The sequence below is a fragment of the Dromiciops gliroides genome, chromosome 1 (assembly GCF_019393635.1).
Source record: "Dromiciops gliroides isolate mDroGli1 chromosome 1, mDroGli1.pri, whole genome shotgun sequence".
Classification (NCBI taxonomy): domain Eukaryota; kingdom Metazoa; phylum Chordata; class Mammalia; order Microbiotheria; family Microbiotheriidae; genus Dromiciops; species Dromiciops gliroides.
In genome coordinates this window covers 674993979-675007914 of record NC_057861.1, presented here as the reverse complement: position 1 = coordinate 675007914, position 13936 = coordinate 674993979, and the positions used below count along the sequence as shown (strand labels likewise).

General features: G+C 50.5%; 1 protein-coding gene across 1 annotated transcript in view; it reads left to right on the top strand.

Annotated features, from left to right (window-relative positions):
• MST1R (macrophage stimulating 1 receptor) overlaps nt 1-13503 on the top strand; it is a 35015-nt gene extending 21512 nt beyond the window's left edge. The window contains 11 exon segments of the mRNA XM_043979844.1: nt 165-377; nt 612-758; nt 1317-1479; nt 7428-7511; nt 7603-7800; nt 8255-8335; nt 8853-9034; nt 9635-9744; nt 10251-10416; nt 11581-11717; nt 12316-13503. Of these exon segments, the coding sequence (XP_043835779.1) occupies nt 165-377; nt 612-758; nt 1317-1479; nt 7428-7511; nt 7603-7800; nt 8255-8335; nt 8853-9034; nt 9635-9744; nt 10251-10416; nt 11581-11717; nt 12316-12646 (1812 nt within the window). The 3' untranslated portion in view covers nt 12647-13503.
• The last annotated feature ends 433 nt before the right edge of the window (nt 13504-13936 follow it).

Below are 13936 nucleotides of genomic sequence, written 5' to 3'. Positions count from 1 at the left end.
ATCCTAGGTACTGGGAAGAAGCATTGCCAAGGCTGTTCCCCAAAGGTGGTCAAGTGGAGGGTGGGTGGCCCCCTACCTCTCCATGGGCAGAGACCTCCCTCATATTTGGGGTTGAAAGCTAGGTTTTTGGCCAGCCCGTGAGCCTCTCTATCCTTGGCCCTCAGGAATGCAACAGCACAACTCTCCCCACTGAACGTGTGTGCCTGGCTCCTGCCTATCCCAACCTGCCAGGCCCAAGGCAGATGTGGGGCAATCTGAGCATCAGTGGGGATGGCTCCCTTCTCTACTTCCACCCCAACTTCCCATTCTACTCCAGGCCCCACACCCATTCCCAGCCGGGTACTCTGAAGATGGAGCAGGGCATTGTGGAAGTGAAGGTTTGTATGGGGCTGGGAAATTTAAAGCAGCTGAGGCTTGAGTTCCTGGATCTTTTTGTCCAGGAGGGCTCTGGCCTGCTGGGAATGGAAAGCCATTGGCAGAAAGGGAAGAAGGAAGGCAGAAGTGGCTTTGGGAAGAGGCAGAAGGTTGTGGAGAAAAGGGGCCTGCTTAGAGGACAGGTAGGGTAGAAAGCATATATCCTCACATTCACAAGGGGATGGGATTCTCTGCAGTTTTTCGGACTGAGCACTTTGGCTTCCTGCATGGATGTGAACATGACCGTGGGCGGCCGGAGCTGTCAGGCCAACCTGAAGAACAGCCCCGTGATCTGCAATGTTCCTCCCAGCCTGTCCATCCCCCATGGTGGAGTTCCACTGCAGGTAGAGAGCTTTCTGGGCACCTGGGCTGAGGACTGGGACTCTGGGATCTTGGCCACAGTCCCCTTGTCTCCCTGGACCTCAGATTCCCAATCCAAGGGTACAACTGGAGAGCTATTTTCTAGGAGCATGGAGAGAACAACTGAGACCTAAGCCCTTGAATACTGAGCTCCTAAACCCTGAATCCGCCCCCCACCCCCTCAGGTCCTCCACCACCTGGGAGGGGGTGATTTTGTTCAGTAGCCCCAACAACGGGATCACAGCAAGACTTGGGCAGCATCATCAAGACATGGGGAAGGCACACTGGGGAAGTGCCGGGGAGGCTTAAGCCCCCACCCACACTCCCTGAGATAAATTGAAATCTCACTTAACAAATCCAGGGAAGCCAGGGCTGGAGTGCAATTTATCAGTGGGCTAGAGATGGTTGGATGATAAAGGTGGACCAAGGTGGTGTCTTTGTGAGGCAAGGACTTCTGGGGAGAGGGACGTGTTGTGGGGGCTTAGCCAGGCTCAGTTCACAGCCCAGGGGATCTGAGCTGAGTCTGTCTGGTTGGTCCCTAGGCCTGCGCTAATGGAGAATGTTGGGACCTCGGTAACGTGATACAAAGCTCCTCACAGATCCCACAAGTCTTCATCATTGTGTCCTTAATCATCGTCCTGCTGTTGGTCTGCTTCCTTTTCTTGCTGCTTCTCAGGCTGTGGAGGAAGAAGAGTAAGAGGCAGGGTGAGTCTCTCTGCCTACTCATCTTCCCCTCACCCTTACCTCTCTTCATCTTCCCTTCCTCCCCCCCCCCCCAATCTGGGAGACTGGACAGGTCCTGGGTGACACCATCTCTACTGGTGCTCATAGGCTTTAACTGTCTGGCCCCCATATTTCTGTAGACCTGACATGGGATAGGTTGAGATTGGGAGGTAGAGGGCAGGACCTGGACATCAGGATGGAAACGAAAGAGGAAGATTTTGCCTCAGTATGAGTAAAAACATCCCAATAGTTAGAGACAGCTAGGTGGTGGTGCAGTGGATAGAGAGCTGGCCCTGGAGCCCTGAGTTCAAATCTGACCTCAGACTCTTTTTTTTTTTTTTTTGCAGGGCAATTGGGGTTAAGTGACTTTCCCAGGGTCACACAGCTAGTAAGTGTCAAGTGTCTGAGGCTGGATTTGAACTCAGGTCCTCCTGAATCCAGGGCTGGTGCTTTATCCACTGCACCACCTAGCTGCCCCCTGACCTCAGACTCTTACTATGACTCTGGGCAAGTTGCTTAACCTCTGTTTGCCTCAGTTTCCTCATCTGTAAAATGGGGCTAATAATAGCACCTATCTTGCAGGGTTGTTTTGAGGATCAAATGAGATCATATATGTAAAGAGCTCAGTGCAGTGTCTGGCACATGGTTGGTACTTAATATTGCTTATTCCCTCCTAAAATGGAATAAGCTATCTCAGGAGGTGGTACATGGAGGTTTCTAACCGCTTGTTGGGTGCGTTGTTAAAGGGATTCCCGCTCAGGTGCAGGTGGGCCTGGTCACCTTTGACGTGAGCTCCCTTTCAGCTCTTAGATGAAGTCTCTAGTCTCAACCCTGTAACACTCCCCTTCTCCCTCTGTCCCTAGCCTAGACCTAAAGGTTCCTGAAAGCCCCAGATTTGGGGATCAGAAAAGCTGCCTTTTAGTCCTGTCTCAGCCACTGACTCCAGGGAAATTTGGGCAAGTCACTTCTGCCCTCTGGGATTTAGTTGCCTCATCTCTAAAATGAGAAGGTTGAACTGTATGATCTTCAGTCTCTCCCAGCTCTGACATTTTTTGCCCTATGTTGTTAAGTCCCCCTCTCAGCTCTGCCATTCTGGGTTCTGGGTTCTAAGACCCCCCCTCCCAGGTCTGCCACTCTATGTTCCAGGTTCTAAGGTCCCTGTCAAGTCTGACGATCTGTGTTCTGTGTTCCAAGTTCCCAGCCAGCTCTGGGGTCCTGTTATTCCAAGTCTGTGCTCTTGGGACCAGAATCTAACAATGGAAAATTATAATTCATGATAGCACCCATTATGCTTTGCATGATGACTCAGAAAACTTGCATGTCTATTATCAATCAATCAAAAAATTATTAAGTATCTACAGAGTGCAGAGTGAGTCTCTCCCCACTCGGATCCATCCTCCACACAGCTGCCAAAGTGCTTTTCTTGAGATACAGGTCTGACTATCTCACCCTCCCCCCCCACCCCCCCAGTCTCCCACCTTGCCACTCAATAAATTCCAATGGCTCCCTATTACCTTTAGCATAAAACACAATAAGCTCCTTTGTTTGGCATTTTAAAAGATCTTTGCCCCGCCTCCCCCTTCTTTCCTTTCCTGTCTTCTGCTCATTCACTTGTGCTAAGGCCCATCCATGTTGATTTCCTTGCTGTTCCTTTCTTTTATTTCTTTTTCTTTTCTTTTCTTTTCTTCTTCTTCTTTTTTTTTTTTTTTGGTGAGGCATTTGGGGTTGTGACTTGCCCAGAGTCACACGGATAGTAAGTGTCAAGTGTCTGAGACTGGATTTGAACTCAGGCCCTCCTGACTCCAGGGCCACTGCTCTATCCACTTGCACCACCTAGCTGCCCCCTTGCTGTTCCTTTCTCATGACACTCTCATGCCTGGAATGTTATTCCTCCTGACCTCCAACTCTTAGAATCCCTGGCTTTCTTCAAGACTCCCCCCAAACACCACCTTATGCAGGTGGCCTTTTCCCCGCTGCCCCTCCAAGGCTACCTTCTACCCACTTTGTGTATGTCTTGTATGTGACCCTTTCTATGCATATTCTATCTCTCATTCAAATGTAAGATCATTCAGGGCAGGGACTGCTTATTTTTGCCTTTTCTTTGAATCTCTGGTGCTTAGCACAGTGCCTGACTGTGCAGAGCTTTGGGTTGAATAAATACTTGTTGATGGACTGGTTGGAAGGTAAGACACAGTTTATGTACTCATGGAGCTTAGCATCTAGATAGAGGATAAGAAAGACAGATACACAGAGAACTTGGATACATGAGATTTCGCGATATTTGTAGCAAGTAAGCCCTTCGCCCATGCTTCCCAGGGGAATCCTGGAGCGCAGGCATAAGGAAGGACCACAGCTGGTTGGTACCATCCAAATAAATATTTGTCAGAATATAGGTCAACAAATTGTTTTCTGTTCTTACCTCACCTCTGGATATGAGAATGAACACCCGTCTTAGTGGAGAATGGCAGTTAGATAGGTAGGGTCTAATATCTAGAAATCTCTATCATCTGTTCTTCCTGTTTGCCATCTGGGCCATCCTTAAAGGATGATAAAAGACGCTTCTGGCAAAAACAAAGACAAAAGACACCAAGGACTGGAGCAAGCTGGTGCCCCTACAGTGGGTTGTGAACACAATACCCCTGCTGGCAGATCTGGAGAAGCTCAATTACAGAGAGGAGGAAGCCCAGCATAAAGGCCAGGGTGTTTTCACTGTTTGAATGAGATGTAGTGTGTGCAAAGAGGATCGTGTTCCCAATCCACCCCTTAACTCTCCTTCTTCTTGAGAGCAGTTCCAGAAAATATCTTTCTCAGAGAGGAAGGATACTTCAGGAATCACTCAGAAGAGTGGCATCATCCTAATGCCCCATAGTCCATATTCCTCCCCTAAGCCAGTGGTACAGAAAATTCAATCGTGGCCAAATAACCAGAAGGGTAAAAGAAGGGGGAAAGGATCCAGGTATGCAGTCTAGACTCCTTGGCACATTTTGGAAATTGCTGGGATGAGAAAAGTGACGTGGATTTTAAGGACTTGGTCCCTAGCTTTACGTACTCCCTACCCCCAATGTTAGCTTTTGCAGATCCATGCAGGCCTCCTATGTCACACACTAATGCCAGCCTAGATTACCTGGGGGGGCAGTTTTGTGCCAGAAAATCAATGATCTCTGGAAGCCAATTGCATTTGCCAGTAGAGGGCTCATGCACAGGGAGACCTGTTCTCCCATCCACAAATTGGTGTGATTGGCCTTGAAAAGGGCCGTCTCTAAAATGTTTTGGGACTATGTGTACAGAGCTAATTTCAGGTAAGAACAGAAAACAATTTGTTGACCTATATTCTGACAAGTGCTCATTTGGATGCCACCAACCAGCTGTGGCCCCAGCCATCTCTGAGCTCAGTGTGCATTATTTGACAGGAGGAACCAATGTGAATGTAGATGCCCCATCCCACGAATTCTCATGTATCAGAAATGACAATTATCTGGATTGTGGGGGCTGAAGTTGATCTGTGACAACAGGAAACAGGCCCTTAACAGACGGAAGCAAGGGAAAGAGCCAGGGACTTCCCCTGGAGACCGTACAGTAGGTGGAAGCAAAGTTTATAGCTTTGGGCCAGGCCTTCTCACCCATTATGAAATGAATGACTGGTAGTAGAGCCAGCTAAAAGAAAATGGGTCTGTGAGTAGTGGGGACCCTCAGGAATCAGAGCTAGCCCCTGTGAAGGGGCACGCCTACTGTAGAAGTGGCAGCTGTTGGAACTCTACCATGGGGTTACATGCCAAACTATAAGTGATCCTACATAAAATGCTGTGTGACATTGGGCAAATCACTTCACTTCTGTAAAATGAGGATGTTGGACTAGACAGTTTCTGAGGCTCTAGATCTGTGATCTCATGTGAAAAGGCAATTAGCACTATCCAAGCATGCCAGTCCATGGCCAGGAAGGTACTCCTAGGGGATTTGGGGCACCCTGAATCTGGCACAGAATAGTTCTGTGGGCTCCAAAAGATAGCAGACATATACAAGAAGTATGAGGCCTGGGTTTCAGAGGAAAATATGAGTTGTACACAAGCTGCTTACCTGGGGAATATGGGAAGCCAGGGTTGGTTTCTTACCTCTGGAAAGGGTGCAGGACAGCATTCAGCACAATTCATTTCTTTCTTTCTTTCTTTCTTTCTTTCTTTCTTTCTTTCTTTCTTTCTTTCTTTCTTTCTTTCTTTCTTTTTTTTTTTTTTGGTGAGGCAATTGGGGTTAAGTGACTTGCCCAGGGTCACACAGCTAGTAAGTGTTAAGTGTCTGAGCTGGATTTGAACTCAGGTCCTTCTGAATCCAGGGCCGGTGCTTTATCCACTGCGCCACCTAGCTGCCCTATAGCACAATTCATTTCAATGGTAGCTGTGTCCTGGGAGCGACAGGCTGATCCCTCTGGCGTATACAGGCATAGCTACCCAACCATTAGCAGCCACTGTGGCCTCCATAGCGGCCAAGGTGGGATGGGGGAAGGCTATCTCGGTATATGCCTTCTCAGTTTATTTCCATCAGGACTGAGATTATGTTACTCAAAGGTATGCTTAACCTGGAAGAGATGAAGAAATCTAGATTTATGTTATAGCATCCATACCCGGAGGGGCTCCTCAATCTGAGCATTTTAATTGCACCCTGCTGAATCTGCTACGGCCGCTAAGACATCTCAGTGGGTGGCTTTTCTGAGGCACGCCTGCAATGCCACCAGGAAAGATGCCAAGGGCTCTATTCCATACACCTGGATGTGTAGGGGAGAGCCAACTGCTGGGATCTGTCCTTAGGAGTCCCCAAGGACAGGGAAGGCAGAGGGACTAACGACTAGTGAGTCACTTGATTGAGTGACCAACTGACAGAGGTCAGCTGTCTAGCCGTGGCCTTGGCCCAGAAGAGCCGGGAGAGGAACAAATAATAACATGAGGCCTGAGTTTTCCTGGCAGTGGATTAGATGCCTGCTATAAAATCTTTTAGTGTCCCAGGAAAACACAGAGTAGTAGGGCAGTGAAGGGCCACCCCATAAAAAGCAGACTCAGGTCATCTGCTGCTCTATAAAAGCTCCCCAGGGCATGGCTGGGGTCCTTTGAAGATGATACACCCCAACCTCCAGTTGCCTAGGCTGCCCCTCAGCCACTAATGGGATCTGAACATGGAAGAGGCATAAGAGATCCTCTAAGATCAGTCTTCTCTTACGGAGGAAGAGACTTGAGGCCCAGAGAGGCACAGGTGCTAATTAGCAGAGCGAGGGGCTGAACTCCGTTTGCTGGCTCCAAATCTCCTACTTTCTGCGCCACCGTCTTGCTGCCTCCTGATCGCTAATGAGTGCTTGGCATTTGACTCACATGTTCCTGAGTGACAGCTAAGTCATCCCTTCCTTTTCCCCTCTTAGAGAGAGAGGGGGAAAAAAAGAACAGGCCTCATTATCTTTTTGTGCTTATTTCTTGGGGGGAAAATGTCTTAATCAATGGAATCCTCAGTTCATTTTTTGTTTTGTTTTTGTTTTTGTTTTTTGCAGGGCAATTGGGGTTAAGTGACTTGCCCAGGGTCACACAGCTACTTAAGTGTCAAGTGTCTGAGGCTGGATTTGAACTCAGGTCCTCCTGAATCCAAGGCCGGTGCTTTATCCACTGCACCACCTAGCTGCCCCCCTCAGTTCATTTTTAAAAGACTGCCCATTTCCCTCACTTGGCAGGGAAGGTGGATTATACCATTTTTTGTAGATGGGTACACTGAGGCCCAGAGAGACCTGACTTGCTTAAAGTTGTACATGGAGTTTGTAATCTAGCCCATACTAAAATCTAAGCCTCCTTCCTCCCATTGACACCTCTGCACCACTGGTTGGGGGTAGAGATGCCCTGTGGTCAGTCCAGCTCTCAAGCGGGTTGTTACTGCTCTCACAGAACTCTCTCTCCATGTAGACCTGACAGGGTCTCTGGACAGGAATCATCCAGCTGTCTCCCTACCCCTGCTCCGATCAGGCTCTGATTACAGGAACGGCATTGGTAAGGACATAATCCCAAGGGACAGATTGGAAAGGGGGGGGCCTGCTCACTCAGCTCCTCACTATTTCCCCTCCTCTTCACTTCTCCACAGCTCTCAGCCCCACAGAAGAATCTGGCCATATTCAGGTTATGTCACCCACAAGCAACAGCAGTAGTTCTGGGTTTCCCCTGCTTCGGGTAAAGTCCATCTGTTTGGGGAACCTGAGTTCTGAGCTCCTGGCTGAGGTAAAGGATGTCCTCATCCCCCCTGAGCAGATCCTCACACACCACGATCAGGTCATTGGCAAAGGTGAGGAAGGCTGGCAAGGATGTCTTAGGGGCTGGTCAGATTAGGGGCAGGGGCTTGAGCCGGGGGAATAGAATAGGATGGGAGGGGATGGGAGGAGATGGGAGGGGTAGGATAAGGTTCACCTCCCTCCCCCAGCATCTCCTTAAGAAGGGACGCCAAGTCAACAGCAAAGGTGAGGGCTGTCAACATCATCTTGTGGGTGAAGGTCAGGCCAAGGGCTCAAAGTTGGGGGAATGGGAGTATTGGACTCTCTGGGATGTGTGTGGCCTGAGAACTCAGGGCAGGGGGATAGGGATAGGCCCTGGGACCCGGGGGAATGGGATGGAGAAGCCAGATCCACTCTGATCCCTGGGTTGGGTCTTAAGAAAGAAAGACCTGACATCTTTGAGGAGCTTTTCTCCTGTCCTTTGTCTATCCCAACCTCACGAGGAGCCCTTCTCTTCTCCATCCCTAGGCCACTTTGGAATTGTCTACCATGGGGAATATGTGGACTCTTCCCAGAATCGGATCCACTGTGCCATCAAATCACTGAATCGTGAGTATGCTGTGTGTGTGTGTGTGTGTGTGTGTGTGTGTGTGTGTCCAGTGGGGTGGTGCTTGGGTCAGCCCTGTCTGGAATCTCTTGGACTTTGCAGTCAGGTCCTTATTTGGTACCCAGGGAAGAGAGGAATGGAGTGGTGGGTGGGGGGTGGGGCAGGGAAGATTATCAGGGCAGGAGGAAGAGATCATGTCTTCTCCTCTTGCTGTGCAGGGGAAGAAGCCCTGGACTTGGAGTCCTGCTGCCTGGGTCACCTTGGGCAAGTCTCTACCCCTATCTGGGCCTTAGTTCTCCCCTCTGTAAAATGGGAGTAATAATACCCAGTCTCCTGGGTCTGTGACACTCTAATCCATCTGTGAGGGAACAGAGCAGAACCGTGCTTCCCCCGAGATGCCCAGCAGACGGCTCACTGAATGCTTGTTTTGTGGGGGGGCCTGGGCCTCTTCGACCTCCCTTGGTGGGGAGCTTCCCTGATCAGGGCCCCAGATGGATTGAGAGCTTGAGTGTTCTACAGGCATCACAGAGATAGAGGAGGTGGAAGAGTTCCTGAGGGAGGGCCTACTGATGCGCAGCTTCTGTCATCCACATGTCCTGTCCCTCATTGGCATCCTGCTGCCCCCTGAGGGGCTCCCCCGAGTGGTGCTACCCTACATGAAACACGGGGACCTGAGACACTTCATCCGCTCCCCCCAAAGGGTGAGTGACCTCCAGACCCCTGCCCCCTTCCTTTGAAAATGATGGCTGAGAGGGGGGCGGCTAGGTGGCGCAGTGGATAAAGCACCAGCCCTGGATTCAGGAGTACCTGAGTTCAAATCTGGCCTCAGACACTTGACACTTACTAGCTGTGTGACCCTGGGCAAGTCACTTAACCCCCATTGCCCCTCGGAAAAAAAAAAAGAAAAAAAGAAAATGATGGCTGAGGTTCCTCCCAGTCAGTCCTGGACACTGTGACCTCCAAGGTTATAGGCCTCAGCCTCCATTTACCTGGAGGCCAGAGGGCCATGGCTCCCCAGCCAGAGCCCAGGTTTTCTTCTTCCAAGGCCTCAGGGCCCCTTTCTGACCGGATACAGGGCCTCAACTCTAACCCACAGCATCCCTTACTTGCCCAAGGTCCCCAACAACCCTTCCCTTCCCTTCCTGGGTCTATTTCTCCCTAGGTCTCCCCATACTGTCTCCCTGCTAGCCAGGCCATCTCCAGGTGGTAAGCCAAAGTTGCATGTCTCTCTGAGCCCTAGCTCAGAACCTGGCCCTAGCCCCACACCCTTCTACCTGCTGACTGCTACGATGTCTTTACAGAAGCCCACGGTGAAGGATCTCATTGGCTTCGGGTTGCAGGTGGCCCGGGGCATGGCCTACCTGGCTGAGAAGAAATTTGTTCACAGGGACCTCGCAGCTCGGAATTGCATGTAAGGAGCCAGGTTGGGGAAGTCCCAAGAGAGGGGCAGGGGCAACCAAGTCAAGGCTGGGAGAACCCAGGGGTAGTACTTGAGTCAGGGAGTCTTAACAGTGCTGAGAAAAAGCTGCTGGATTCCAGGGACACTGGTCCCCATTCCAGCGATAGCTTGATGTGAGATCTTAGGAAAATCTCTCTGGTTCTCACATGTAGAACCAGGAGGGAGGTGGACCAGACGGGGTCTTGAAGGTCCCTTTCAATCGCCAAGATTTGCTGATATAGGGGATTGAACCCTGGTCTTGAAATCAGCAGACCTGACTCTGCCACATATTCCCTATGTGACCCTGGTCAAGTCACATCCCTTTTCTAAATCTCAGTTCCCTTATCTGTAAAATGGAGGAATTGAACTAAGTTCCACCACATGAACTGACCCAGGCAAGCCACAATGGGAGAGAGAGAGAGGGCAGTCCCAGGCCCTATACCCAAATCACTAAAGACCCCCATCCTCTATCTCCCCAGGCTGGATGAGACATTTACAGTAAAGGTGGCTGATTTTGGCCTGGCCCGGGATATCCTAGACAAGGAGTATTACAGTATCAGGAAGCACCGTCACGCCCGGCTACCAGTCAAATGGATGGCCCTGGAGAGTTTGCAGACATACAAGTTCACCACCAAATCAGATGTGGTAAGAAATGGACTGGACTGGGCCTTCCTCCTCCTGGCACAAATCCTCCCTGTGTGACTTGGGGCAAGTAGCCCTTCCCCTTCCTTCCTCAGTTTCTTCACCTGTAAAGTGAGGGGTTCAGACTAGATGGGCCCTGAGGTCCCCTTCAGCTCTGCATCTATGGTCCTCCCAGAGCCATCTACTGCCACCAAGGGCATGCACCGCCCACTCCCACTTCTCTTTGCTACTTACTGGCAGTGTGCACTTGGGCAAATGACCAGACCCCTCTTATCTCCAGGGCCTTTCCCGGCTCTAAATCCTTTGCTTTCTTGTGGTACTTCCTCTGTGTCCTTCAGGGTGTTTTCCTCCCAGCAGCCTTGTGAGCCCTGGATGAGAAGTACAGGTAATGGTCCCCTGTCTACAGCTGAGGCTCAGAAAGTCATACTGACTTTCAAGGTCACGCAGTTAATCAGTGTCAGAGGCAGGTTAAAAACATTTGGTCACTGGGTGCTTGGTAACTGCTATGGTGCTCTAGAATGAGTCACTGCTATCATGAATATGAATATTAGACATCTGCCACAGGTAGTCCTAAAGGTGAGTCACCTCCTTCCCTCTTCTTCTCCCATGAGCAGATCATCAGGGGTTGATTCTAGAAACCATGAAGTCCCTGACACCACTACTGCTCCCAGGCCTCGGTTTCCCTCTTTATCAAGTAGAGAGTGTTCTCTCTGTAAGAGGTCTGGGTGGAGGAACAAAAGCAAGGTCTAGGGCAGCTAGGTGGTGCAGTGGATAAAGCACCTGCCCTGGATTCAGGAGGATCTGAGTTCAAATCCAGCCTCAGACACTTGCCACTAGCTGTGTGACCTTGGGCAAGTCACTTAACCCTCATTGCCCTGCAAAAAACAAAAACAAAAACAAAACCACCAACAAAAATAAATAAAAGCAAGGTCTACAGGAGGATAGTTTTGTGGGGGGATGGAATTTAAGGATCCAGGGGGGAAGAGAGGAAGAAATGTAGGGGGCCACTTAAATGTAATAAAGCCTGTCATAAGCCTGGGGGATGCCTCATCTAGAGCCAGGGGGATCCTGTAGAGAGTTTGGAGGACCCTTCTCGGCCTACAGTCAGAGAATTGTTGAAATGGCTGTTCATGAACTCTCCTAATGCTCTATCCTCTTCATCCCCAGTGGTCCTTTGGGGTCCTCCTTTGGGAGCTGCTGACTCGAGGGGCATCCCCATATCCCAACATCGACCCCTTTGACATCACCCATTTCCTGGCACAGGGCCGACGTCTACCTCAGCCCGAGTACTGCCCTGATGCCCTGTGAGTACCACAAGAGCAGTGGGGATGTGGGGCATAGTTCACCTGAGGAAAGAGGGAGTGGGGCTAACACTGCTGGACTGAGAGTCAGCATAGCCAGGTCTCTCTCGGTTTCAGTTTCTGCCTTTGTACAATGAGGGACTTGGACCCGGTAAAGGTCCCTTTCAGTTCTAACTCTGATGTCCCCTCAATGATTATCACGCTCTTCTTTGGAGTCCTCAGAGGTTTATAGATCAGAAGCAGAAGGACCTTTAGTCACCTCCTTTTATAGAGGAGGAAATGAGGCCCCCAAAAGGCTCAAGGTCTTACAGCCTGATCCATAGAATCAGGATTCAAAATGAGGCCTTGTGTCATAGAGCACCTGGGAGATGAAAGCCTTGGAATTTGGACCTAACTTAATGTGACTGTGAGTGATTCTTTCCCCTTCTTGTGGCCTCAGTTTTCCCCTTTGGTTGATCCATAAGAACCCCACCAAACTAAGGCTCACCTGGGTTGGGGCCTAGGCTCAATTGTCAGGATGAGGCACGGGGCTTTGATTGGGGTAGATGGCAACTGTGTGGGCCCCTCTCCTTCCTCCTCTGAGGATATCTGTCCCCTCCAGGTATGAAGTGATGCTCCAGTGCTGGGATCCTGTCCCCACAGAGCGGCCCGCCTTTGGGGTGCTGGTGAGGGAGGTGGAGTGTGTCTCTGCCTCCCTACGGGGGGAGCATTATGTCAACCTACACAGTGGCTATGTGAACCTGGAGTGTGGCCCCATCCTGCCACCCTGCCCCAGCTCTGAAGATGAACTGGACCAGAGTGAGGAGGAAGAGGAGGAGCCTAAGGACTCAGGGAAGAAAGTCGAAGAAAAGGAAGCCTACAAGCGAAGGGCGAGTCACCGGCCGCTCTCAGCCCCTCCCCTCACTTTCCCCATGATGGAAAGCTCTACATGACAACTGGTGTCACAGAGGATGACCTCTGCATCAGGACAAGGACCTCCCCAAAGGGAGGGGACGACCTGGATCTGGGTGCCTGGGCACCCAGAGCGGGCGGCTCAGGGACGCTGAGTGAAGAATGAGCAGGGCCTACTGACAGAGTTCCGGGCCTGGCCCACGGCTGGCTGGCTCTCTGACTCAACCCCCCTGGCTCTTGGTGCTCAGGGAGAAATGCAAACAAAACATTTCAAGGACCTCCGTGGCTGCTTCCCCTGTTCAGGAGCCCTGGCCCAGCGCTTCCCTTATAATCCTAGTTTTTAAGGGACCACCCCCTCTTTCCCTTGGAGGAAAGAATGGGGTACAGACCGAGGCACAGAGCTATCATTCACCAGCTCCAATATCTCCAGAGGACCAGGGTTAAGCACAGGCCCCATATTTCCCTTCCTGTCCCTGTTGGGAAGAGGGGGCACAAGTAGCAAAGAGAAGGTGGCCCCTGGGTTGTCACTATACCCTTATTCCTTTTTTATTTTAACCTCATTTTTCTGAGGCTCCTTTAAGTATCCAGCCAGCCTGGGGAAAGGATGACTTTAGGGGGTGCTCGAGCATCTTCCCAGGCCCTCAATCCACTCCTCTCACTGCTGCCTGAATTTCCACCATTATAGTTTCATTCATTGGAGGTTAAGAAGTGCCCTCCCTTGGCCTTTCTTTCAAAATCCCAATTGTTGTGGAGTGCCACCTTCTGTAAGAATAGTCCTTTCCCAGTCTTCTTTAATGTGAGTGTCTTCCCTCTGAGACCATCCTCGATTTAGCCTGTCTCTATCTTGTTTGTATATATTTGTCCGCATGTTGTCTCTGTCATTAAATTATGAGCTTCTTGAGAGTGAGGAGCTAGCTCGTTTGTTTGTTCACTTGTTTGGGTTTGGTTTGGTTTTTTGGTTTGTTTTTTTTGGGGGGGCTTTCTTTGCATCCCCAGTGACTCCACTGTACCGCATCTTCTCATTCCCTTGGTCACTTCTTAGAATGAGGTTAGTGAGGAGCTACCTTCTCCCCCAAGAGAGACATGGGCAGCAGGAAGAGAAAGGAGACTGGGAGGAAGCTGTAAATAGACCTGGGTTCGAGTCTTTGACTCTGCCACTTGTGTGACCTCGAACAAGCCCCTCCTCTTGGTCTCATATTCTTCCTCTGTGAAGTCAGGATGTGGTCCAGAGAATCTCTAAAGTCACCACGTCCACCTTTGACATGCAGTGTTCTTCTTGCCCTTCCCACTGCGACATTTCAGGATTCTGGATCTTAGGTTTGGTCCATGGG